General features: G+C 40.8%; 1 protein-coding gene across 1 annotated transcript in view; it reads right to left on the reverse strand.

Moving 5' to 3' along the window:
- LOC126298723 (uncharacterized) overlaps positions 1–27917 on the reverse strand; it is a 131436-nt gene that overhangs the window by 13220 nt on the left and 90299 nt on the right. Inside the window, exons 2-3 of the mRNA XM_049990152.1 lie at positions 24104–24173; positions 8608–8757 (exon numbers count right to left, since the gene is read on the reverse strand). Of these exons, the coding sequence (XP_049846109.1) occupies positions 8608–8757; positions 24104–24167 (214 nt within the window). The 5' untranslated portion in view covers positions 24168–24173. The remainder of the gene's footprint in view (positions 1–8607; positions 8758–24103; positions 24174–27917) is intronic.

Raw genomic sequence — 27917 nt, forward strand, 5'->3', positions numbered from 1 at the left:
TGGCAGCCTTTACACTTCTGTTACCTGCTCGAAACCAGAGAGAATCTCTTCTGATCCAAAGTGACATGCATCATTGGTACTGAAGTGAGCAACCACCTGCAGCTGACTGCACCCTGTGCTTTTCATGGCATCTGAGAGGACCCACTCCACATTTGGAATCACTCTACCCGGTATGCACACAGAGTGCACATTGGTTTTCTTTCCCTTCTTGGCCCCTAAGGGGTCCCACAACACATTCAATGTTGGAGCTCCCAACTATCAATAATCCCACACTCTGTGATTGTCTGGTTCTTGCAGGCTGAGAGTTTTCCTTTGATACAGGACAAGTAACAGCATCTGGCTCAGTGACAGTGTCAGCCACAGACAGCATCTGGAACCTGTTTGTCAGACAAACCAGAAAGGCCTTACGTGTGACCGCCTGGGAAGTCTTTTGTCACCTGCTACGCCCCAGGCAACATCCCACTCGACCACAGGTGAGGGATAAACCTCAGTGCAAGCAGTAACTGGGCTGTCCACTGGTGAGGACCGATAGGAGTACTCAGATGTGATGGACGTCCATTGGATCCCTGTGGCTGGCCCACATCAGTGGTGACCATCCACTGCAGCCTCGAGCTGTGTAACCGAAGTCATCACAGCCTGAAGCTGAGAGCGAAGTGTCAACAACTCAGCTCGATCCATACACAACAATCACAGTCTCTGTCCATACTAAAGATCATGAAAAGCTAAATGATGCAGATAAACAGACTATTGCCACGTGTTGCACAACTGTACTGTATACCCTGATGAAAACTCAGGAACTGTGTCTAGTAAATTAGATTAATATACAGAGATTCAAAACCCTAACTACCAAAGCACTCAGATGAAACTAAATAATTCACCCCTGATTAGGAACTTGTAATGTCACAAAATCAGTTTACATTCCGATGCAAACAAAAATGCGAGAACTGTGACTATTACATATTAAATTAACACACAGAAACTCAAGAAACTAAACTGTTAAAGCACACAGATGATATTATAAAGTTCACTCCTTGTTAGGAACTCTTAAAAGTCACAATATCAGTTACTTCCCTGTTGCTGCTTGTGTCTCAGCGGGCTACTGCAGCCTGACTGTCCAGCTAGTGCAGCAAGGTAGAGGTTCCCTGCTGTTTTGGGGTGGCATTATGTGGGGCCTACGTACACCGCTGGTGGTCATGGAAGGTGCCGTAATGGCTGTACAATATGTGAATGCCATCCTCTGATCAATAGTGCAACCATATCAGCAGCATATTGGCGAGGCATTCGTCTTCATGGACACTCTGATAGATAGTGCAACCATATCAGCAGCATATTGGTGAGGCATTCGTCTTCATGGACAACAATTGTCACCCCCATCGTGCACATCTTGTGAATGACCTCCTTCAGGATAATGACATCCCTCAACTAGAGTGGCCAGTATGTTCTCCATACATGAACCCTATCGAAGATGCCTGGGATAGATTGAAGAGGGGTGTTTATGGACAACATGACCCACCAACCACTCTGGGGGATCTACGCTGAATTGCCGTTGAGGAGTGGGACAATCTGAAACAACAGTGCCTTGATGAACATGTGGATAGTATGCCACAATGAATACAGGCATGGATCAATGCAAGAGGATGTGCTACTGGGTATCAGAGGTACCGTTGTGTACAGAAATCTGGAACACCACCTCTGAAGGTCTCGCTGTATGGTGGTACAATGTGAAATGTGTGGTATTCATGAGCAATAAAAAGGGTGGAAATGATGTTTATGCTCATCTCTAATCCAATTTTCTGTACAGGTTCCGGAACACTCGGAACAGAGTTGATGCAAAACGTTTGTTGATATGTGTGTATACAATATGTAGTAGATGTAGGTAGTATAAGTTCTGTTAACAGAAATACCATAGACTCTAAAAATACAATGCACTGGTTTCTATTGTTATTATTATTATTCTTTATTGTACATGAGTCACAAAGCACCAAAATTGGGTCTTATGGCTGTTTGATTTCTCTTAATGTTGTCTATAAAATCTATTAGTCACAGAATGTATTGCTTACTATGTGTCCATTTGCTGTGCTACATTAGAGAATTCTTTTCCCTTACCGAGCGAGGTGGTGCAGTGGTTAGCACACTGGACTTGCATTCAGGAGGACAGCAGTTCAATCCCACACCCAGCCATCCTGATTTAGGTTTTCTGTGATTTCCCTAAATCACTCAAGGCAAATACCATGATGGTTCCTTTTAAAGGGCACAGCTGACTTCCTTCCCCATCCTTCCCTAATCCAATGAGACCTATGACCTCACTATCAGGTCTCCTCCCCCAAAACAACCCAACCTAACTCTTTTCCCTTTTTCAAAATTACAGTGAAAATCTATAGTCCTGAGTTTTTGTAAGTTTCTTTGCAATGCTTATATTAATTTGATGCCAGAGTATAGAGATCTGTTTTATAAACATATCCTGTACTTCAGAAAACACACTGGTTATTTGTGTCATGGATATGAATGTTGTCTCCAGTTTTGTGGGATCCTGTAATGCTGTCCAGTGGTCTTGAATATGATAAGGGAAAAGTCAAAATGTTATTTCCTTAAAACAGTTCACACCTGATTAGTTTTCCTGTTCGCAATATAATCTGAACTGCATTATAATGTGATTATTTTTTCATTACTGTGATGGTATATTATGCCCATATTGTATAACCACATTGTGTAAATAGTTCAAACAGTTGATGATGATGCTTTTATTATAAATGTCTACATACAAAATTGCTGTGCCTGTCTTATTCTACATTACAATGCAAAGGAAAATTGCATTATAATTCGGAATAATACAGGCACTGCAATATTGTATTTATCCATGAACACTTGGCAAGCGACTTTCACGTGAAATGTCTCTCCTGGACAGGAATATACTTAATGGATGTACAAGTACAGGTTGTAGACATGTGGTTGACGACATATGGAAGTTTGAGTCTGGCTGTGGGTCATGCTCAGGTAATATAACAGTAAGGAACCTGCTTGCAATAAGCGGTAAATCCGAGTTTGATCCCTATCCGAAACAAATATTCATTGTCATCATTCCATTATTCAGCTGATGGTTGTCCATATTCACAGTTGTGAATATATTTCACATAAATGTCTATATGTACATTTAGATGTACCTATGAACTTCACAAGCCACTTTGTGATGTGTTGTGGAGTGTACTTCGTGTACCATCATTTCTCATCTTCCCCCTTCCATTCACAAATGGTGTGTGGGAAAAATTTTTGTTGATAAACCTCCACAGGAGCTCTGATTTCTCTGATTTTTTCCACTGTGGTAATTTTGTCAGATGTAGGTGGGAGAAAGTGATATGTTACCCAACTCTTCTTAAAACTTACAGCCTCAGCATTCGAACAATAAACATCTCCATAATGTTCACTGCTTCTCTTGTTATGTCTGCCAAAAGAGTTAAATGAGCATTTCTATAGAGTTCCTGCACTTATGAAATGGATGCAAGACAAAACATGTCACTCTTTTCTTTATATCCTTTTTACTAAACCAATCACGTAAGGGTCCCTGACTGACAAGCAGTACTCAAGAATCAGTTGAACAAGTATTTTGTAATCCACATCTTTCACAATGAACTATATTTCCTTAAGATTCTCCCACTGAGTCTCAGCCTGACCTCAACTTTGCTACAATCAGTTAGATGTTATCATTTCACTTAGACCGCCCTTTGGTATTTTGCTGTTGCCAGTCATTTTTCACATAGAGCATAATAAAAAGGTAATGGATCTCTTTTCTTATTTATGTAATGCTCTCCCATAAATTAAACAGCCTGTCACTATTCACAATACCCTTATTTTATATACATTCTATATCCTGTTAGTCCTATCTGTTGTGGACCACACACACTTGACAATGGGTCACAAGAGTGTTTTCTCTGTCAGTTATCTCCATCCAAGAATCTGTTTCTTCCTTACCAAGTAATCCTCAATAAAGTCTAAAATTTTGTTTGATATGCCATATTATCATACTTTTGTTAAGAATCATTGTTGTGCTACAGAGCTAAATGCTTTTTGGAAGTTAAGAAATACTGCATCTACCTGCTTGTCTCACTACATGGCTTTCAGGATGTCACATGAGGAAAGCAAAAACCTGGGTTTTGTATAACTGATATTTTCAGAATTGATTTTAATTGGCATGGAGGAGATCATTCTGTTTGAGATGCCTCATTACATTTGACCTCAGAAAATTCTATTAGATAGATATGACCTGTGGTTTCTTCCAACTACTGGACACTTTTTTTGTTTGAGAGATTATGGTTAAACTAGCAGCTAAATCGGCAGCAAATTCTTTATAGAATCTGATTGCTGTTCCATCTCATGGATGAACAGAGCAAGCTGATTTTCAAAAGATCACCATTTGTGAAATCCCCATTTTTTTCATAGAGGTGTGTTTCGTTCTCGAAAAATATCACCAACAAGGAGTGTGTCTATCTGGGATTTCAATTTTCAAAGTATGTATATAAAAAAGTAAGGAACCATAAATGTTACATGTCTGCAAAATTGGGCATTTTCCACCAGTGGTTTGTTTAAAAAAGTGTTCAATTGGTCAAATTTCAAAGTGGTCATAGTGACATGTGAATTTGTTTGCAAGTAGATATCACTGAGAGCAACACAAAAGTACATCATTTGATTCTAGGGTCAATAGTTTATTAAAGAAACAAAGAGTTGTTTCACCACTATAATTCAAAATTAGTGTAGGCAACTAGCCACAGCTAAGTTATTTAAAGAAAACCACTTTCATTTGCCATCAACTGTATATATTATATTTATTCTAGACCAGGTTTGGTTATTTCAATCATCATCAACTGGAAGAAATATTGAATCGGTCGGTGGAGAAAGGAACTATGTCGCTTTTTCTGGGTCAATGGAATCATCCGATTCCATCTGTCTCTTTTTGGTGTTGCGGAGTGACGCCATTACGGTTTATGAGGTGGTTGTGTTAGTAGAGGTCTTGTTGTGTTTGATGGTGCCCTCTGGTGATGTGAGCGTATGTGTGAGTGAAATGTGTTGTATTGGGTTTATTTGAGCCTTGGTGTCAGATGTGTGATGTTGCTGGCAGTGTTCGTAGTTCAGTTTTGTTTGTGTGTTTGGTGCTCTTGTTAGGTGTTATTGGTTTGCTGTTTGTGGTGCGGTAAGACCTTTAATTTATGTTGTGACTTCTGTTTTTAGGTATGGATATGACAATGAAATATAAGTGCTATGCTGCAGTCGAAGATGGGGGAGGTTGATCTTTACGTCAAGAGAAGTGTCCGATTCCTGTAGCTTTTTGTTGGTGTAGCGGAATGTTGTAATTTTTTCCGTCGTTTTTTGTGTTTTGGTATTGTGTTTTTTTTTTAACTATTATATTTAGTATGTCCCCACACTAAAACCCACAATTTCCTGTGGTTGTCCCTTTAGTTTGATTGTATATTTGGAGGGAGATGTTATTGTCTTATTTATATATATGTTCGTGTTTGTTGCCATGTGTATGTAGTGACATTACAGGCAACATATTGGAGACGCTTAAAATAGCCATTTCCGCTACATTGATGACATCATGGGTCAAAGAAGATGTGTGGAATCAGACACTTCTGTAATCCCCTTTTTCTTACTTTTCAGGAGGAACAAGAAACACTCTTATTGTTAAACTATTTGACAGACTGCATTGAAATTTTCGACATTTGTTGCATGCTAATTATTCATACTATGAATGAAAATAATATTCCTCTGTTCTAAAAAGCATCTTCTCAAAAAAAAATTAAAAATTTGTAACACAGTTCATTTCTCCAGTCAACATGGTAATTTAGCACTTTTCATGAGTTCAACATATTCAAAATTACACATTTCATGTCTAAAATTCAAATTTATTGATTAACTAATTGAAAATTATCTTCAACTGAACATGAAAACAACTACTTTATGGAATTCAAAGTTCTGGATATTTCATAATTTATCATGGTGAGTTACCACTTGTAGTCGGTCGTTTCAATGTCTCCCCATAAATCATAGATGTACTTAACTAGTTTCTGAAAATCTCCAGTTTTCTTTTTATTGATTCTAACCCTTTTTTCCATCACATACTGTACCCATTGCAACCCAGTTTAAAACGAAGCGAGTTTAGTTTTTTTCCAGATTAAAGGAGTGACTGACAGTTGTTAATGGAAGGGTAGGCAGTCACGACTCCCGGCTTTGGGCTTTGTTGCTTTATAACGAAATTCTTTGAACATTACCACAGAAAAATTTTGTGTTTCTTGACAAGGCATCTTGAGATGCACTGTTTTCCCTAGACTATGCCACTTCACTAGACTGGGCTTTTTTGTGTAAAGACGAGGCCACCACATGTCAATGCCCATTATGTCTTCATATTCCACCATAATGACTGTCCCTACAGAAATACTGTTTGCTATGATTTGTAGAACCACTGATGTATTGCATTCCAGAGATGTACCAACAAGCTGTTAAGCATGTGGTGGTAATGTTTTGATGTATCGGTATATATTACTTCTGATAAATTAAAAACTTCTTGAAGCAATATCAAAATGCAATCAACTTAATTGCTGAAAATAGATAAGTTACAGAGTGAAGTGAGATAATAAATTTACATGCTTCAACTCATCATCAATTATTACCACTTATATCCATCCCCAGATATGCATGGTTTGAATTGAAGTTTAAACTTAACATTATGCAAAAAATATCTTTTTAATCAGGCCTGTTTCACTGCAGAACTGACTGCAAAAATGTACTGTATAGTGTAATTTTTTGTATGCTGTGGATGACGTAGAAACCACCTGTTTTACCCATTCATGTGTTGGGTCCCACGGCATTAGCAACAACACAATATGTAACATTCCTGCTGTTGGATACAACAACACCGTATGATCATGATACTATCATATTATTTTCTCTTGTGTTTAAAATGTTTCCTTATAGTGGAATAAAATATTGTGAATGGTACATTGTATTGACTTGATTTACACCCCTTGTTACATTCTGCTCGAGAGTCTGAGTCTCTTGACACAGAGCTTCAGCAGCAGCTAGTCACCATATTTACACTAATGACAGTTCAATAGCAAAACACATAACTTAGTTTATTAAATTAACTATCACTCATAGAATAAAATATTTAGCACTGTTTTGTTCAGTTAAATTAAAAATCTAGCAGCATGTGAAGAAAAAAAGTGTGATACTACAACCACTTTTAAATTTAAACAATTAAATGCATTTTGTTGATAACCTGTTGTGGGAAACAACTGTAATTTCAGATAAATGCTATATTGTGTCTCACCCGTGTGTATTTCCTGTTTTATTTTTTTCACACTATGAAAGCTGAGGTCACAGTACCTTGCCACTGCCATTCCAGTGTTTTGGCATCAGTCAGGGTTTCCTTTATGCTTTCTTTATTTCATTCTTCCTTATTTAAGATTCTGTCTGCTTGTTTTACATCCAGTGTAAGCTATTTTTCCATTGCCCTTTGTGTAGCTCTGATTTTATTCACCAGTTTGTATGTTATAGACTATTCCTGTGAACTATGTGAGTGGTAGAAATATTAAAGATTGTCACCTTTAAACAGGGACAGACTGCCTTCCATATAAAACCCTAAGCTTCTGTTCTTATTCAAATGCTTTTTGTTCAGGCACCAATTTCCAGCTGCTGACATTAGTCTGAGGCATATAAACTGCTGTGTATATTCGCACAGTTATCCTTCAGCTTGATCTCTGGCTTTTTTAGGTTTTTTTGTCATTCATTTTGATTTTATGGGATCCATGCAAGGGCCAGTGTGTTTGTTTACTTTGTTAGTTTTTCTAAAATTTCCTGTAGGTCATCTGGTCAATCTGTAAACAGTGCAGTGTCATCTCAAAATTGTTTGCAATATGGTACTTTCCATGTAATATTGATTCCTTTGCCCTCTCAGTCTGATGGTGTGGTAGTTGTTAACATCAGTTTTATTTTCTTCTCTTGTTTAGGAGGATCATTTATGACAGGATGCACTGAGAAGGAAATATTTTTATTATGAGAATCTTGTTATATAGTACTTTGAGGTTTGTAAATGTCCCAATGTCATCCATGTGCAGCAGCAATCAGACATAACTCCAATTGGGCCAAACTCCTATTGTCCCTGAAGTTCCTTGTACGTTCTTAGATGGGGTTTGACTGTGGGTCTGTGTCTCATCACTGCAACACATTGCTCAGTTTCTGCACTGTGATCAAGTGAGGTGGTGCTGTAGTTAAGACACTAGAATTGCATCCTAAAGGAGAGAGAGTCTGATCCATTTTTCTAATAATACCTCTACATTACTGTGAGTGGATGTTGGCATAGCGCCTTTGAGAAGGGCACAGCTAACTTAATTTTTAGTCCTTGTCCAATCTGAACTTTGCTTCATTTCTAGTGATCCCAACAGTGACAAGGCATTAAACTCTGTTCTTCTGTAATTTAGATTTAGCAATATAAATGATTCTAACAAATTGTAATCAAAATTTTGGTTTGAAGTTACAATACCAAATATATAATAGGAATAACAATCATAAAGCAACCATAATTTTTGAAATAAGGTACCAACATGTCACCATTCTTACCATTGCTGTCTCTCATGATGACAGTCTCACATCCTGCATCACATTCATCTGTTCTTGTACGCTGTGGATTGAAATTGTCTGTTGTACATGTATCATTGTCATAATCTCTTGGGTTCCAGCTGCAAATGTAGCACTTCACAGCACTAGCCACTGAAAAATTAGAAGTTTTGGTAACAATTAAAATCTGAAGGCCTCATCCAGTGAGCACATAAAGTAATTTTTTAAATACAAAATTTCTTTCTCATATTGTGGATGATCACATTTAAAGGTAAGCTTTCATAGTTAGGAATTTTACAATTATAAAAATTTCTGGGCTATTTTGTCATGGCAAAGAGGATTATTTTTTTAAAAAAGCAAATTCCATTATCAGACATTGGGTTTGCAAGCTGAAGTGTTACAGAGATTACAAAAATCATTAGGTCACTGAAAACCAATAACTGTTCTGGCTACAATGTTGGTGTTTCAACCAGAGTACTAAAACCTCTTTCCAACTACTTGATAACACTGTCCGCTCCGCTACCTGCCCCTTCCCCCCGCCACTCCCCCCTGTCCCCCCCTCCCCCCACTCCATTTTTGTGCTACCTTTATAGTCAGTTAATGAAACGCCGGCCGGTGTGGCCGAGCGGTTCTAGGCGCTTCAGTCTGGAACCACACCGCTACGGTTGCAGGTTCAAATCCTGCCTCGGGCATTGATGTGTGTGATGTCCTTAGGTTAGTTAGTTTTAAGTAGTTCTAAGTTCTAGGGGACTGATGACCTCAGAGTGTTTCCTGGAAGACTGAAATATATGATAGTAATACCTAATTTATGAATTTGGAGATTAAAAAGTCACCTTTAGTAATAGATCCATCTCCCTCCGCATCATATTTTGAACATCTTTTGATGAGGTAGGTTATAACAGAAGACTGAACAACTTTTCTGATAGTAGCCTTTTACAAAATACTCAGTTTGGTTTCCATAAAGGATTCTCTATAGACATAGTAGTATATGATCTCATTAACTCAGTTCTGGTAGAATTAAACAAGAAAAATTATGTCGTTGGCATTTTCTGTATCTAGCACCATCAATGGTTGTGTAGAGCAGCCTTACAGCTTGTTTGCTGCCAAAAGTAAGAAAATATATGTCAACATTCAAATAGCTTGTAAAACTTCTACAGGTACCTTGAGTTTCTTACAATCGTGTGCCAATATATTTACTGATTAATATAATTTTGGTTAGTGATAAGACTGTGTTTAGGATGAATTGTGAAATTCTCAGCCACAATATTGGAAGCAAAAATAATACCCATACAGTCATGGAGCCTTGATTAGGACTCTGAATAGACTGGTGCAAAAGTCTTTAACAAGCTGCCCGTGCAAATTGGGCTATAAACTGAAAAATCCAAGATATTTAAAAGTAAAGGAAAGATTACTTTACTGGAACTCCTTTTATAATTTGTCAGAATATTTTGGATGCTAGGATGTTAATTCTTCTTAACAAAATGTTTCAGTGTAGACAAATTTTAAGTTTTCCATTATATAGATATCTGATAGTATTTTCTGAAGCCAGTATAGTTATATAAACATTTAGTGTGAAGCAATAATAAAAACATTATGTGGAGAAGTTTTCTTCAGACTATCTGCTTTTCTACTTATGATATAATATCCTGATTTATAATGTATTAAAAAGTATTAAAAATGTGAACTGATTACCCTTAGTTGCAGTTGCTTGCTAGATTACTATACAGGAGCAGCCCCTGATAATTGCTTCTGCCTATTAATATATAGCTTAATGTGTTACACATTCCTGAAGACTCTTGTACATTTTAATATTTACAAAACACAGTATGTGAATTTATGATAAACCTAACATTTTGCAGCAGATTATGTAGCTTGTGCTGTATCTCCTGCTGACAGAGCCACAAACTGTACACTTGATCACCACAGGTTGCTGCAGTTCTGGCCCACTAACGACACTTCCTCTGGAACTCAGATGAAAATAATCTGCAGCAACACACAAATACTATGAGTTGTTAACAACTGAACCTCCAGAAGCTGCCATGGTACCAAGTGGTGTCAGCCTCACTGTCAGAGGCACAAGCACCACTGCAAACGGTGCTGCCATCACAGCAGTGCCTCGATTCTGTGAGTCGTGTGCCTCTGTCAGTATCCTTCTACAAGATGAGGGTTTAGGTAATTGTCCAACTGCTCTGCAGTCAGTTCACACTTAACACTGACTGCACCTAGCGGTTCCTCAATCAGAGTTCTTTCAGCATGTTCTATGCTCTGCACTCTGTGCTAGCCATGCGTAGCAGGTCACCAATCAGAGTCCACCATAGCTCACCACTACACAGCATTTTGTCTGCAGGCTCATTGCCTTGTGAGGTGCTATTGCTGTGGACTTCGTGCACATATTAACATTCCTGTGTAATGTTAAAGATTACCTCCTAGGACACTCCAGGACAATGCTAATGCCATCTCAAATTCCAGGAAACTGTTATTGTATTTTATTTATTAGACTCCATGAAGTTCCATTGTTACTGTCTACCTAAGCATATTAATCATAGTGTGTTGGTGCCCTCAGCCATGAACACTACAATGGTGACAAGGATCACCATCTGCTCCCTTCTTGTCTCACTACAATGGCAACAAGGATCACTGTTTGCTCCCTCATTGTCCTACTACAGTGGTGATTCAGATCATACTCTGCTTCCTACTGGTCCCACTGCAATGATGATGAGAATCAATGTTTGCAACCTCCTACTTCCTACAATGGTGACGAGGATCAAAGTTTGCAACATTTAGTCACACTCACCAGCACAGAGGATCAAAGATTCAATGTTCTTGTCCCCACTACCATAGTGAGGAGAATACTTGACTTAGGGATGATGTCCTGACAGTTTTGTGTTTTCCCAGAGTAGCCTTCCAAACCGAGGCGCTACTTCAGACTGTAATTTTCGCTGCTTATGTGTGTGTTCAGTGCCAACTGTCTCTCTTAATTTTTCTCCTTGCTTATTTTGGTGCTCATCCCTGTCACATACTTCTGTTCCTTAACCCAGGTACAAACCATCCTACCTGTCATATATCCACTTTCAGGACCAATTCAATGCTTACTCAGACAATTTTTGTGCTCCAATGCACTCTCTATATTCTGTAGCGTCTTCCTGGATACCCTTCTGTTCTCTTTGCCTCATTCCCAGTGCTCACCCACACATTACATATTCTGTGGCATCCTCTATGTTACATTTCAACACTTACACATTTCATGGTATTCTCCATGCCACTCCTTGATGCCTTCCAGGCCTTCATTTTTTATCTACATACTGAAAGCTTTCAGGACTCCCACTACCTTTCAGCCTTTCCCCAGCCTCTGACACAGAATCTTTTCATGTTCCCATTAACCATCCTGTTCCTCCAGTGGCACCTTTTCATGAAACCAGCACTTTCCAGAGTGACCTCACAGGAGCCGTCAGCACTGCTGCAGGCACCATTGCTTTCAGTGGCATCGTCATGTCCCATGGCATCATTGCTTCTGGCATCACATTGCAGACTCGACATGCTTCTGGTCTGGCTTTCACAGGCCATCCTTCCCTGCTTAAACTTTCCCACAACCCAGCCCTGTCAGGTCCCTTCTGCACCTTCTGAGGGTTCTCACACACTTCTCACATTATCCACCAGAAAGGCCACACACCTTATGCTTTGCACCTGGTTTCAGATGAGCAACATAAAAAAATACAGTATTCTTCTTCTCAGAGGTCACAGGCCCTGTAGACCATGCACTGCATCAACGATCTGCTTCCACTGCCTTCTATCTCTCACAGTCTCTCTCCACCCTGTGGAAATTCCTAATGCTGCAATGTCCTTCTCTGTCATCTTTCCACCTTGTATGAGTTCAGCCCAATGGTCTTGTTGCCTGGAGAGTTCCTTCAAATGCTTTCTTGGTGACTCAGTTGTTTTCCATTCTAGCCACATGTCCAGCCCATTGCACTCTCCTACTTTTTAATTTTTGATTGATAGTGAGTTTCTTCATTAACTGATAAATTTCATTGATGTGTTGAATTCTCCATATGCCATTCTCCAACACAGGTCCCCAGATTTTTCTCATTACTTTTCTTTCGAACACATTCAGTTTTTCTCTTTCATTTTTTGTAAGCACCCAGTGTTCTGAACAGTACAGTATTATGGGGCAGATGACAGTGTTGTATATCTTCATTTTTGTAGCAATTGACAAAGCTTTGCTTTTGAGTGGGTTGCTCAGTGAGTACAGACATCTTGATCCTGAGGCTATTCTTTCATTTATATGCATTATTATGATATTTTTACTGTTTAAATGTGACCCAAGGTATTTAAAATGAAGAACGTTACTGAATTTAGAATGTTGGTCAACTTCAAAGCAAGGATTTGGGTCTATGACTCAACCTATTTCCATATATTCTGTTTTCTCTTGGTCAATCAAAAACCCCATTTTGCTGGCACTATGCCTGAGAGACCTGTACATGTCTTTCAGTTCTTCAGTTTCACTCAGCAACACTATATCATCTGCTTAAGCCAGGAGTTTTACTTCACTGTGTTCGAATTGGAGACCTTTGTATAGATGTAAATTACTCTCTCGAACCACTTTCTCTAGTGAAAGGTTGAAGAGGACACATGAAAGAGCATCTCCTTGTCATAAGCCTGTTTTAATCGGAAAGGTGGGGGATATGGATCCTCTGAACTTTACTGCTGCCCGAGAGACATCCATGCACAGTTGTATCATCCTAATGATTTTACTGGGTATACTAAATTCTCGTAATGTGTTATAGAGGCTACTTCTGTGGATGCTATCATAGGCTCACTGGAAGTCAATGAAGAGACAGTGGATGTTTTTGTTAAATTCCCAGTATTTCTCAAAGATCTGTTGTATAGTAAACAAATTATCAGTTGTGGAATGGTTTGTTCGAAATCCAGCCGGGTAGTCTTGAATAAAGGTTGAAGTTTTTCCAGAATGATCATTGACAGGATTTTGTATGTTATGTTCAGCAAACTGAGTCTTCTGTAATTTCCACACTCCATTCCATTTCCTTTCTCGTGTATGGGACAAAGTATTGCAGTTTTCCAATCTTCAGGCAGTGTTTCAGTTTTCCATATCATTGTGAAAAGGTTATAAACTTCTTTGTGTAGTTTGCTTCTACCCTCATTTAACATCTCTGCCGATATTTGGTCCTCGCCTGTTGCCTTGTTGTTTTTTGGCTTTTGAATGGTGTGGATCACTTCCTGTTCTGTGATTCTACATTTGTCATTATTAATGCTGTCAATCTCAGACATTGTATAATTGAAGGTTATATGCTGATCACTGCAATTTAACATTTCTGAGAAATACTCTTTCCATGTTTCTAGGATATCTTCCAGCTGTGTTAGCATATTTTGATTTTTATCTTTTATGAATAGGTTTTCACTTTGATAACCACTCTTACTTTTCTTGAATACTGAAACAACTTCTTTGAGTTTCTATTCCTGCTTTCCACTTCTATAGAGTCTAGGACTCCAGTTAGATATTTCCTCCTTAGCTTCTTGGAATGCCATAAATCAGTTATTTATGTCAGTCTTTAACAGACAGTTCCTTCAGTCAATCGATGTCTAAATTAGGTTTTGGTGTGGCTTTTGGTTGTAACAATTGAACAAAATAAAATATGCCTTCCAATAATCAATGTTCTTTGCGAACCTGCTTGGTCGCTTGTTCAGGTCTCCTGACTCCAGTGGCACCAGGTGCAGTCACAAGGTTTTCTTGTGACATGATGGTTGCAGCTGTTCCTCATCTGGACACTCCACTCAGGCCAACTGCGGGACTTCCCTAGCCCTTCAGTTGCGCACTTCTGGTAATTTCGATGCAAACCTGGATCACACAAGGTCTTGCCTCTGGCAGTGCCTTTGGCAGTCAAATCGACCTTCCACCATTATGACCTCATGTCTCCATTGCCCCATCGAGTAGCAGCTCCACCTAACAACAAAATGAGACTGCATGTCTCTCTTTTTCAGGTTTGCTCCTCCCAGTGCTCTTCTGAGCCAGATTGACGTGTCATGATCACATTTAAGCCACTTGCCTTCAGCCAACAATCCCCAGGTCCATGCCTCCTGACACAGCCACCCACCATACAGTCGTGTACTGCAGGTTGCCACAGCTCTGGCCCATGAATGACACTTCCTCTGGAGCTCAGGCAAAAACGGTCCACAACCACAACAAATATGCTGGGTAGTTTACAAACAAATTCCAATAGTCACCACTGTACCATGTGGCACCAGCCTTTCCACCAGAGGCAGAAACATTACTGCAAACAGTGCTGCAATAGCAGCTCTACCTTGATTCTGTTTGTCTGTCAATATCCTTCTACTGTATGAGTATTTAGGTCACTACCTGACCACTCTGCAATCAGTTCACACTGTTTGCCATATGCCTAGTGGTTCCTGAATTGAAGTTGTTTTTCCAGGAGGATTCTATGCTCTGGGCTCTACGCCAGCTGTGCCAAGCAGTCCGTCAATCAAAGCTCTTCCACTGAGTGCCCTGTACACTCTACACTGCCAGTGGCTAGCAGTCCATCAGTTGGAGTCTACTTCAGCTTATCACTTTGTGGGATTTCATTTCTGACTCATCTTCAAGCTCATCTCATGGGGCATTATCACTATGGATTTCATCCACATACGAACATCCCCTGGCAATGTCAATGAGTACCCACTAGGACACTCCAGTGCATTATCAGTGCATACTTAGTAGGACATTACAGTGCTTCAGTGATTAACTATCAGAACTAATCAAGTAGTGCCAACTCACTCTCCAGGAAACTGTTACTGTCAACTGGAGTGACTACACAAATTTTGCACATTTTGTTATTTTCACTTTGAACAGTGGACGTTACATTTCAGATGTGTTACGACCCATGGTTCTACCCTTCATTTGATCCCTGTGAAACTGTACATTTCAGCAGGATAATGCACAATTGCATGTTGCAGGTCCTGTACGGGCCTTTCTGGATATGGAAAATGTTCGAATGCTGCCCTGGCCAGCACATTCTCCAGATCTCTCACCAATTGAAAACGTCTGGTCAATGATGGCCGAGCAACTGGCTCTTCACAATACACCAGCCACTACTCTTGATGAACTGTCTTATCGTGTGGAGGCTGCATGGGCAGCTGTACCTGTACACACCATCCAAGCTCTGTTTGACTCAATGCCCAGGCATATCAAGGCCGTTATTATGGCCAGAGGTGGTTGTTCTGGCTACTGATTTCTCAGGATCTATGTACCCAAAATGCGTGAAAATGTAACCACATGTCAGCTCTAGTCAAGGCTCATATCATCCCGCTTTGCCCAATGAATACCCATTTATCATCTGCATTTCTTCTTGGTGTAGCAATTTTAATGGCCAGTAGTGTACTTGCTTAGAATTTTTTGTTGCGAAGAGGTCTGGTATGTTGTTTTAAAATATTTTTTGTGTTGTGTTGGCTCTTGAAGTCACTGCTCGAAATAATTTTTGCAGAAAGCATTGCAGAAGTATTGGATTCTAATCTCCAGGTGGCAATCCTGACCTATTTTTTATGAGGTTTCACTAAATTATTTTAAGTAAATGCTATGATGGTTTCTTAAGCAAAGACATTGCCAGTTTCCTTTTCCTTCCTTGTCAAACCTAAGATATTAAATAGCTTTTGCTTTATTGGCGTCATGGTGTTGATCAACTTGGTGCTAAGGTTTATCATTAGCCTCAGCTTAACAGTAGTCTGTAACACGGATAGTGTGTCATGCGCACATATCTTCGGACTTCAAAAAGTAAGTTACACATTATTATAGCACACCAACTAACTTTTATTGAGTGCTGCACTACACTTCAGACTGACACAGATTCATTACATTATTTTTGAACATAGTCACAAAGTCTCTGTACACAATGGTCAGAATACATTCAATGCCTCGATGATAGAAATCTGCCTTGAGGTAACGGAGTCATTGAAGAACTGCTGTGTGAATATTCTCATCACTGGAAAATCACATGGTGTAAGATCTGGACTTTCTGACCAAAATCACCTGTGTCTGAGCAGCCTTGGTCAAATTGTTGGAATCATTTAACTTCCACTTAACCAAATTTTGCATTTGGTTCACATATCACCAGAATTTCATCATGAACCTGTGTGCAGTTTAGATCTTTTGCCCACAATGCTCATATCATCCCACTTACTTCAACTCTGTTGTATATTTTCCAGCTGCCATGCCATTTCAGTCACACACTGTGATACACCTGTTTCCTGAACAGCATCAGGAAACCTGAAACATGAACTCTCTTCTGAGGAAGTTTCACTCTTGCTGATAAATTGTGTTACCATGAGACACCATGTGTAATTTGTTTTATGAAGTCCCTACATTAACCTAAAACATCAAATTTAAGTGTTTCTGAGAAGATACTCTTGAGTTGAGTACCTGGTATTGTCCAATAGAAAGTTCTTCAATTCAGTATTCATCTCCACTACATTATCTGCTTGGAACTCAGGCGCAGAAGATGGTTCCTGAATACATGTGCACCCAGGAATGTTTTGTGAAGTATTTTTAAAATACTCAGTTTTATGAAGAGATCGCTGCTGGATGTTCTTTAACTAATGCCAGGTATAATTCTTGTAATGTGCTTTTGTATTCTGGAAAATTCCTAGAAAATTCCAGAACTCATTAATGAATAGAAATACGCAGAACAAACTATTTTTATCTTTTTTGTACATCTATATCAGTAATATGGTGTACTGCAAGCATGGGTGACACAAGGTGCTTGATTAATTCTAGGTGTTGGGTTTTCTAATTGAGGTTTTGATCCATCTGTAGTACGAAAAACTTAACACTTTGTACTTCTTGTATTTCATTGTTTGAGAAACTTTTTTTAGAACTTGTGAAGTTCGGTAAGAAGTACTGAACTGTATGTACTAAGCCTTGCAAAACTTGTCATAAACCATCTGTTGATGTGTTCCAGTATTTCATTAACTGCTTTCTCAGTAAAGGGGCTGATATTTTATTTTATTCTTATACTTGTATCATCTACAAAAGGTGAAAAATTTGTATCTTCTGAAACTGCAAGTGGAAGATCATTTTTGTATATCAGAAACAACAGAAAACACAAAACTGAACTTTGTGACACACTTTGCCTGATTGCTTCAAATTCCAAGTGCCCGTCTTTATGGTATTGACATGGAACTGATGCACATTACTTTCTGTCATTCAGACAAGATAAAAACCATGAACCTAACATGCCTAGTATTCCACAATATTTTAACGTTTGCATGAGGTTATCATTATCTGCACAACCAAAAGCCTTTGACAAGTTGCAAAATATTCTCAATGGTAGTAATTTTTGATCTATTGATTCTAGTTTATCATCTGTCAAAGTAAATGTAACCTGTGTGAGTATGTTCCAAATAGTTTTTATTTTGTTGCTGGGTCTCTCTCTCTCTCTCTCTCTCTCTCTCTCTCTCTCTCTCTCTCTCTCTCTCTCTCTTCATTAAAGGACCATATATTTTGATGCCAATTACTTTGCTTAGAATTTTACAGTAATGTTTGTAATGTGATTTAATTCTGTCATCATTTAGTGTCCCTCAATGCCAAGTGCCGTGTTTTCTTAGTCTGACATGATATTCTGATCCCGTTTCTGAACTGGGGTATATGTGCATTAATTTATTAGGAAAACAATTTTCAAAGACGTCTATGTCACAGAATTTATTATATTTTTCACTTACACCAGGGGTGTTGTGCACCTCTTTCCAGCCTGGATTTTGCAAATATTCTTGAAATCTTTAACTCCTTTTTAATTTATTACCTATGTAGTTTTCCAATTATTTTTACTTTTATCATGCACTGATGCTGAATGTTATCATGGTCTAATAGGCCATGAAGTAAAGGAATTACACTCCAACTCTACATGGATAAATATGTTGGCTACCTGACTGGTATAATTTATTATTTTGCCGTTTGCTTTAGTAAAAATGTTGTTACACCCCTCAATTGATTTTTCTGTTTCTCTTTTAACTATTGTCCATGCACATTTAACTTTGTTAAGTGAATCATTAATTTAAGATACTGTGGCGTCTCTGGCAGAGAGCACTCTATCCTTGTGACTTTACTTCTTTGACAATTGAGTTCTACTGTTAACTTTCAGTGTGTAACATGTTCAATTACCGTATTTGTTATGTATGAGTGATTAATAAATGTGTGTTCAATACTTAGTGTGTGTTCTCTCTCAGTTAATCCTACGTGATAACCACAGTGGTGACCCCGACACCGCTGTTGTCTCATCTGGAGTTTTTTGTGCTTGTTTTCATCATTTATGAACTTTGTGTGCCAGCCCACATTGTTTCTGCCACAATGGATCTACCAGTGACTTTCTGTACAATTGTAATGTGCCCTATCAACTCTGCCGATTGCAACCATGTGTAGACAAGTGTACCTAATTCGAACTTGGTTAAAAGTGAACAGTTACTTATGCCCCTAGCAGCCACCTAATCTTACCTGGCTCAATGTGGCCGGTGTCTAGCGTGGCAGCACAACAACAGCCACAACATGAACAGTGCGCGCCACCTAACCACAATGTGGATGACCTTCCAGTTAGAGACATTGTGGTTTATCCTTCATGTACACCTTTATCTTTGGGATGGCTTGATGTGCTGGCAAAGATCCAGAGCTGTGAATCGAAGATTTCTATGCATGGGGTAGCACGTTCTAATTTACATAGTGTTGCAGCACCCCCAGCCCCCCATTCCCTGCACACTGTTTCCGCAACACTGGCCACCTTGACCGCATCAGTTTCCATGACTGCCTCACTGTGGTTGCACTATGACCACCTTCTGCCTGCTTTTGTAATGGCTGTTCTGTTCTACTGGCACTGGTTACCAGGTCAGTCCCCCATGGCTTCATTGTGACCACTTCCGACCCCTTGCGACACATTCTTTGGCGGCGTTGCAGATTGGACACACCGTGCTGACTTATACACTCGTTCCCTCTGCACTGTGTGCTGCATGCAGCCACTGCCCCACACAGGCCTCAGGCAGTGCACCATTCACCGCTACCACACTTCTGACATCAGAGGCATCCTGCTCTGCGTGCTGCCTCAACATGTGTTACCTGGCAGGTTTCCTATGCTACCTCCATTACAAAAAGACAATCCAAAAACTTGGTTCACATTAGTGGACCACCTACTGAACATCGACAGCATTTCAGATGACGAGACCTGTTTTGTCTGCCTGGTGAGCCACCTACACACACATACGGACCTCATCAGCGATTTTCTTCTCTCACCACCTTCTCGCACAAATATTCAATGGCCAAAGCACTGCTCATCAAATGCCTTCCCCACCCTCCGGCAGAGGATATTCATCACATTATTCATGAGGAGGATCTCAACATCCGTACACCTTCACAGCTTTGGCGGTGCCTACATGCATTAATCGACAACCAAGCATTACCTGACGCTGTGCTTTGGACATTGTGGATGGTCAAAATGTGTTCAGATCTGCCACTTCGTCTACTGTCTCATGTCACTGACCCACTCAAGGTTTGGTTACACATGGTGGATCAGGCTTACGCTATCATTCATCACCGACACCGCCTGTCACGAACATCTTCCCCATCATCCTCAGCTGGCACACCTGCGCCTCCGGTTCTGCGCCCAGTCGGCAGAGGCCAGCATGCCCTCCTCGTCACCTCAGCTTGCTGTCAGGAGCTGCCACCTAGCGGCCCAGGATGTACTGCCAGCGGGCTCCTGAAAGCTGCTGACCTTGCCCGAGCAGCAACCCAATCGGCTACCGGCCCCTATACAGTTAGCTGCAACCCCTCAAGTATCACACTGCTATGCCAACCGGTCTACCCACTGTGCTGTTCCATGCTACTTACAGAGACACCACCCGCAACTGCCACGTGCCTTGCACCTACCCAAATGAGACTGGCAGGCACGCTTAGATGCCATGTCCTTCCACTTACCTTCACAGCACCTATAGTGCAACACTGCACCACTTGCTTCAGCGATCCAATGCCTCTGTGCCACAGACATGTCAGCAGGCATCCGTTTTCTTGTCGACACTGGTGCTGATGTTAGCATAATCCCGGCCATGCACACTGTCAACACAGTATCCCCTTCCACCCTCGCCTTGATTGCCACCATACCTTCTTCTATTGCAGTCCATGGCGCCATCAAGAAGTCACTCCACCTATCACCAGTTCACTCTCCCCTTGGACCTTCCATGCTGCTGATGTGAATAAACCTGTGATCAGGTTGGATTTTCTACACCATTACAAACTTTCACCAGACCTGCAGGCTTCTGCATTCCACCACGTGTCTGGCTCTACAGTTCCGCACTCACACGAGTTCAGCACGACTTCGCTCTCTATCTCTTTGGTTACACTTTCCACGTGTGAGTGCATAACCACAGGGTGCTCTGATTTGTCGCATATCCCCTAACAAATCGGCAAACTCCACACCCAGAACGATGCCTTATGCACCTGCATCGCTGCTGATTCCACAGAATTGTCACATGTGCCGTGTATCATACATTGCCTATCTGCAGCCCTGCAGCGAGATGGCCCTATACACGCCTCTATAGCATCCTCTCACCAATCTGCTCCTGTGTCGAGCATTCCACCACCTGCTGTTTTTTCACACTGCCGCAGACAAAGCTACAAGACGCACCTACATGCGCCCCTCCAGATTCTTTGCTCTGTTTCACTCCTGTTCCGCACCTTCCATTGCTGACTACAGCTGACACCCCACCTATGCCGCCCTGGTTCAGCAAGGTCAGTGAACGGACATTGCCTGTGGATACCTCCTTGATCCCTCTTTCCGACCAACCTACGTGAGTATCGGCTATCAAAATAGCACCTGTCACATGATTTGCACCACCTGTTCATTGTAAGGCCAAGTGCCTTAACACTTCCCAACTTCTATGCACCAAGGAGCTCGTTCAGGCCCTGTTGGCTTCAGGCATCCTCCACCTTTCTGATAGCAACGGGTCTTCACCTATTCACCTTGTTCCCCAAAAGGATGGTACCTTACACATCTGTAGGGACTAAAGGTCCCTTAATGCCCGCACCATTATCGATAACTACCCCATTCCACATATCCTGCATTCCGTGCAGTTACTCATGTTTCTACCTTTTTCTCCGTTTTAGATTATTCCAAGGCATATTGTCAGATTCCTATGCATTCACCAGATATTCTGAAGACAGTCATCATCACACACTTCAGCCTATTTGAATACTGTTACATGCCTTATGGATTGAAAAATGCTGTGCAGACGTGACAGCGGTTCATTGATTCCATTTTGCTCCCTCTGCCATTTGCCTGTTTACTTAGATGATATACTTATCTTTTCCTCCTCCGCTCAGAAACATCAAGTTTACTGCAATGCAGTCCATTTGGCCCTCGCTGCCAATGGCGTCGTGATCAATCATGATAAATCTCAACTGAGTTCCACATCTGTTACCTTTCTCAGACATACTGTCACTACTGACAGCCTCCAACCAACGAGTTCTCATGTCAAAACCATACTTGAACTTCCTCTCCTTGAGGATTATGCTCAGCTGCTTCATTTTCTGGGTATGGTAAACTTTTACTGCTGCCATATTCCTCAAGCTGTCTCCATCCAATTTGCCCTCACCGATACTCTCTCCTGCAAAAGCACCACTGGAAAATGGAAGTTGGAGTGGATCAAACCGATGCTCGACACTTTTGGTACTCTAAAAACTGCCCTCACCAAAGCTGTAACACTCGCCCACCCTCACCCTGAGGCCTGTGTCCCGATCACGACTGATGCCAGTGACTCAGCTTTGGGTGCTGTTTTACAACAGCACACCACCGACTCGACCCAACCCCTCTGTTTCTTTCCTAGAAACTTACTAGGAGCCAGTGAAAGTGGTCGGCTTTTGACCATGAGCTCTTAGCCGTGTATGGGGGGATTAAACATTTCCGTAGTGACCTAGAGGGGCAGCCCTTCACGATCTATACAGATCACAAGCCACTTATGGATGCTATTTGTAATCTGGCTAAGGACCTTCTGCTGAGGCATTTCCATCATATGGACTACATCTGTCAGCACTCTTCTGACGCGTGCTATATCCGTGGCGCAGATAACATTGTGGCAGACTACCTTTCCCGCACCTGCGTGCTAACCACACCACTGAATCTGGAGGAGCTTGCCTGACTAAAAGCCGAAATGATGGTATACAGTGAATAAAATCAGATGACAACTCATTGCTCTCTGTCCAGATCCATATACTACCTGGTTCGATTATCCCTATCCTTTGTGTCACCTCTACGGGCATATTCCACTCTCTGGTCCCTGCCACCCTTTGTCATAGGGTCTTTACTGCCTTGCATGGCTTAGCTCACCATGGGACACGAGCCACGATGTGTCTGGATATGGAGCACTTAGTCTGGCCTGGCGTGAAGCATGAGTGTCACACTTGGAGCCTTGCGTGCATTCTGTGCCAGCGCAGCAAGGTCGGCAGGCACTCTCAGCCTCCATTGGGCAGGTTCGTCATTCCAAAGGGGCATTTCTGGCATGTCCATATTGACGTCGTTGGTCCCCTCCCCACTTCCGAGGGTTACAGATAAATCTTATCGATCACTGACCGTGTGACCTACTGGGTTGAGGTGGTCCCCCTTATGGACATCATGGAGAAAACCATTGCCCACTTGTTCATCTTGCTTTGGCTGTCCTCTGTCTCTCACGACCAACCAGGGATGCCAGTTCAGTCCACCCTCTTCACACGCCTCTGTAAACTGTGTAGCGTCGCCAAATTTCATACCACAGCCTACCACCCGCAGGTGAACAGCATTGGCGAGTTGTGGCACCACACACTCAAGGCTGCCCTAATGTACCATGGAGGCCTATTTTCAGAAGCTTTTCCAGGGGTCCTGCTAGGTATTCGCTCAGCCCATAAAGAAGATCTTAATGCCTCACTCATTGAGATTCTGTACCACGAGCCTCTCCTTCTCCCTGCTGAGTTCGTCGAGGATTCACCTTCAGCCACATCCGAGGATCTCCCCGCACTTGTCGAGCAGCCATGCACGCACATTGCACACCTCTGCACCCCCTTGCCCTGCCCCTACACTACCCAACCTGTGTTTGTCCACAAGGACCTTACTACATGTGACTTTGTTATGCTGTGGGATGTCACTGTGTGGGCAGCCCTGCAGCTGCCTTATTCGGGCCCTCACCACATGCTATATTGTGGTACGAACACGTTCGTCAGCCACCTACATGGACGGCCACAGACAGTGTCTGTTAATTGACTGGAACCGGCATGTTCACTCAACTATCTACCTCCCAATGCAGCCATCCAGCCTTCTGCTGATTCTTCTCCGCCTTACATTTCCATTGCACAAAGTGTATCAAAAATCTTAATTTTTGAAATGGTGTTTTCTGCGCAGTCATCATTGTTTCATTATCAGTATTTTGTTAGTTCATATTCATTACATTTTCATGTATGAAATACAATTTTATTTCCACAAATAAATTTACTTACTGTCCATTAACATTAGTAGAAAGATTCCAGTCAAAAGTACTATGTGTGCTGACTTTGCATTCATTGTATCCTGCAACAAAGAGGAGACAGTTATTTCAGGATTTCAATTAAAGCCAAACAATGATGCATTGAACATTTGAGACAAAGCAAAAATGAGTGTGGGAGTGAGCATCAAATCAGTAATTTGCCATATGTGCCACCAAGATGTACTTCATGATTTGACTCAATGCTTTAAAAGTAGAAGGGAGATCCTGGAAGTCTGTAGTCTTGATTCTGTTTGTGATACGTACTTGTGGAAAAATTTCACATAAAATGTAAACATTTAGGCTCAGGTTCTATTTCATCACAATGTTCTTTTCTGTTGAAGGTTCATTTCAGGGGACACCATTGTAGAATGATAACTTCATTCTGGATCCAAACTCTGGACAGTGATGGTGATGACTGTGGCTTTGTAGGGATTATACTAAAAGATCATCAGTCAATCCATCCTAGACAAGCTTTGCAATTAATGAATCTGAGACCACTAATATTACATCATGTATGTATTGTGTGTGTGTGTGTGTGTGTGCGTGTGTGTGTGTGTGTGTGTGTGTGTGTGTGTGTGTGTGAAATGTTGTGTAATGTTTATTTGGATGATGATGATGATGATAAGGATAAGGGGGAGAGTGCCATTTTATAGCCTACACCTTGAAAATAGCGCCACAGGGGCCATCAAACATGACATCCCCATCTGTCAACAGTATCACAAGCCCTCACTTCATGAGGCACTTCAGAGAGATTTGATATTTAAACTAGGACATTGCCTCAAAGTCTGGTGACCAGGAACTTTATGGCACCAACTCTCCTTCTCTTGTTGGCCAAATACTGGCAGTGAAATTTTGTTCCACCACCAGGATTTGAACTCACCTACCTCAGGGTTGAGTGCCATTGCACAAGAATACATAAATGATCTCAACAGGTCACCATGTTCCTGCGATTTATTACTTGAGTAAAGCAATAAAAAGCAGAGGAAGAATATCCAGATAGCTAGAAAACACTTTTGAATAATGCTGTCCTGACACTCTTTTGCCACATCTATTCTGCACACTGACTTAAATTTGAGAAGGCAAAATACTAACATCAGTTATGTCTGAAATGGGGAGAGTAGGCAGGCAAGGGTTTCTGACATTAAATGATTGAATGCTTAAAAGGATAAAAGAACTTCTTGAGTATATCAGTGTGGGTATGGAACACAGGTCGAGGTCCCTCAGGATCTTATTGCAGCAAGAGGATCCCCATCCACATCAACCCTAAACACTATGTAAAGCTGAGATGATTGCCAAATTTTGTGGTAAATCCTCTTTCTCTTCTGAATCTTAGTATTCATCTAAAAGCCAGTTCGTCATCTGCTAGTATGAGAGGCAAAGAGGTACTCAGCATCAATTCTCTCTTTAGTTTCGCCAGGATAGCACATTCTCTCAATATATGGGCTACTTTGAGTGGGGTCCCATGCGCAAACAGTAAAATGCATTCTCTCGTCATAACATAAAATCACAAGTGAGCCTAACATGGCTGATCTGCAACCTGCATAAAGTGATAAATTCTTTCTATGAAGTTCAGTAGCAGCTCCCATAATCAGTCTTAGTTTGTTGGAGAAGGTAATAGCTTGCTACTCCAGTCCCAAGCTTTTATGTCTTTATTGAAATAGTAAGCTGGCACCAGGTATTCCAATATCTGTTTCTCCACTTTTAATTTCTTCCTTAGCCAGTTGGTTGGTGAGCTTTTTTTCTTTTTTCCCAATTTATCAGCAAGGTTTCACATCCAAATGAGTGTGATAATAATGTAGAGTTCTACATCTACACTTATACTCTGCAAACCACTGTGAAGTGCATGGCAGAGGGTAATCTCATTGTACCAGTTATTAGGGCTTTTTCCGATTCTATTCATGTACAAACTGCAGCAAAAATGATTGTTTAAATGCCTACGCGTGTGCTGAAATTAATATAATCTTATCCTTGCAAGCCATATGAAGCTATATGTAGGGGATTGTAGGATATTCCTAGAGTTGTCATTTAAAGCTGGTTCTTGAAACTTTGTTAGCAGGCTTTCTCAGGAGAAAGTCTGCCAGTTCAGTTCTTTCCGTATCACTGTGACACTCTCCTGTGAGTTGAACAAACCTACGACCATTTCTTTGTATATGTTCAATTTCCCATTAGTCCTTTTTATTACAGACAGACAGTCATGTGAAATATTTTTGAACACATTTTCTCAAAACTGCCTTGAGCAGCTAGCTCTGCATCCCAGATGCAATGGAAATATCTTAGATCTTGTAATTACAAATAGGCTGGACCTAATTGACAATGTCAGTATAGAAATGGGGATTAACAATCATGATGTCATTATACCAACTATGGTTACAAAAGTTAATATATCAGTCAAAAAGGCTAGGAGAATATTTCTGCTGGACAGAGCAGATAAGCAGTTCTAGCACCTCACTTAGTGAATTGACATCACTTAGTTCCAGTAAGATGGACATAGAGGAATTATGAACAAAGTTTAAGTAGACTGTTTATTGTGGTCTGGAGAGTTATGTGCCTACTAAGTGGATAAAGAATTGAAAAGAACCACCATGGTTTAGTGATGAAATTCATAAATTGTTGAGGAAGCAGAGGCTGGTGCACTCCTGGTTCAAAAGAGAGTGCACATATGGCAACAAGCAGAGGTAAGTAGAAATCTGTGCATGAAGCATACAACTACCACCTCCATCACCCGTTAGCAAAAGATCTGGCAAAGAACCTGAGAAAATTCTGATTGTATGTAAAATCACTAACTTTGTCTAAGGCTTCCACTCAGTTCCTTGTAGACCAGTGTGGTGTGGCAGCTGACTATAGCAAAGTGAAAGTCAAAGTTTTATATTTCATATTCAAGAAATTGTTCACCTAGGAGAGTCGTACAAACATATTGTCATTTGAACATCAGACAGACTCCTGTATGGGCAACAGAGCAATAAATATTCCTGGTATAGAGAAACAACTGAAAGATTTGAAAGCAAAGAAATCACTAGGTCCAGATGGAATTTCAGTTCCATTTTACAAAGATTACTCTATCGCATTGGCCCCTTAACTAGCTTGCGTTTATTGTGAATTTCTCACGAGCATAAAGTTGCAAGCAACTGGAAAGAAGCGCATGTGACTCCAGTATATAAGAAGGGTAAAAGAATGGAGACACAAAATTACAGACCAATATCCCTAACTTTGGTTTGCTGCAGAATCCTTGAACATATTGTCAGTTCAAATATAATGAACTTTCTTGAGACTGAGAAACTTATGTTCATGAATCAGCATAGTTTTAGAAACCACTGCTCGTGCAAAGCTCATCTTGCCCTTTTCTCACATAATATACTGAGAACTATGGATGAAGGGCAAGAGGTAGATTCTATATCTCAAGATTTCCGGAAAGCATTTGTCATGGTGCCTCATTGCAGATTGTTAATGATGGTACGAGCATGTGGGATAAATTCACAAATGTGTGAGTTGCTAGAAGACTTCTTAAGTAATAGAACCCAGTGTGTTGTCCTCAATGGCATATGCTCATTAGAGACAAGAATGTCATCAGGAGTACCCCAGGGAAGTGTGACAGGACCACTGTTGTTCTTTATACACATAAATGATTTAGTGGACAGGGTGGGCAGCAATCTGCGGCTGTTTGCTGATGATGCTGTGGTGTACGGTAAGAAGTTGAAGTTGAGTGACTGTAGGAAGATTCAAGACAACTTAGAAAAAACTTTCCAGTTGGTGTGTTGAATGGCAGCTGGCTCTGAATGTGGAAAAATGTA

This window comes from Schistocerca gregaria, chromosome X (assembly GCF_023897955.1).
Source record: "Schistocerca gregaria isolate iqSchGreg1 chromosome X, iqSchGreg1.2, whole genome shotgun sequence".
Classification (NCBI taxonomy): Eukaryota; Metazoa; Arthropoda; class Insecta; order Orthoptera; family Acrididae; genus Schistocerca; species Schistocerca gregaria.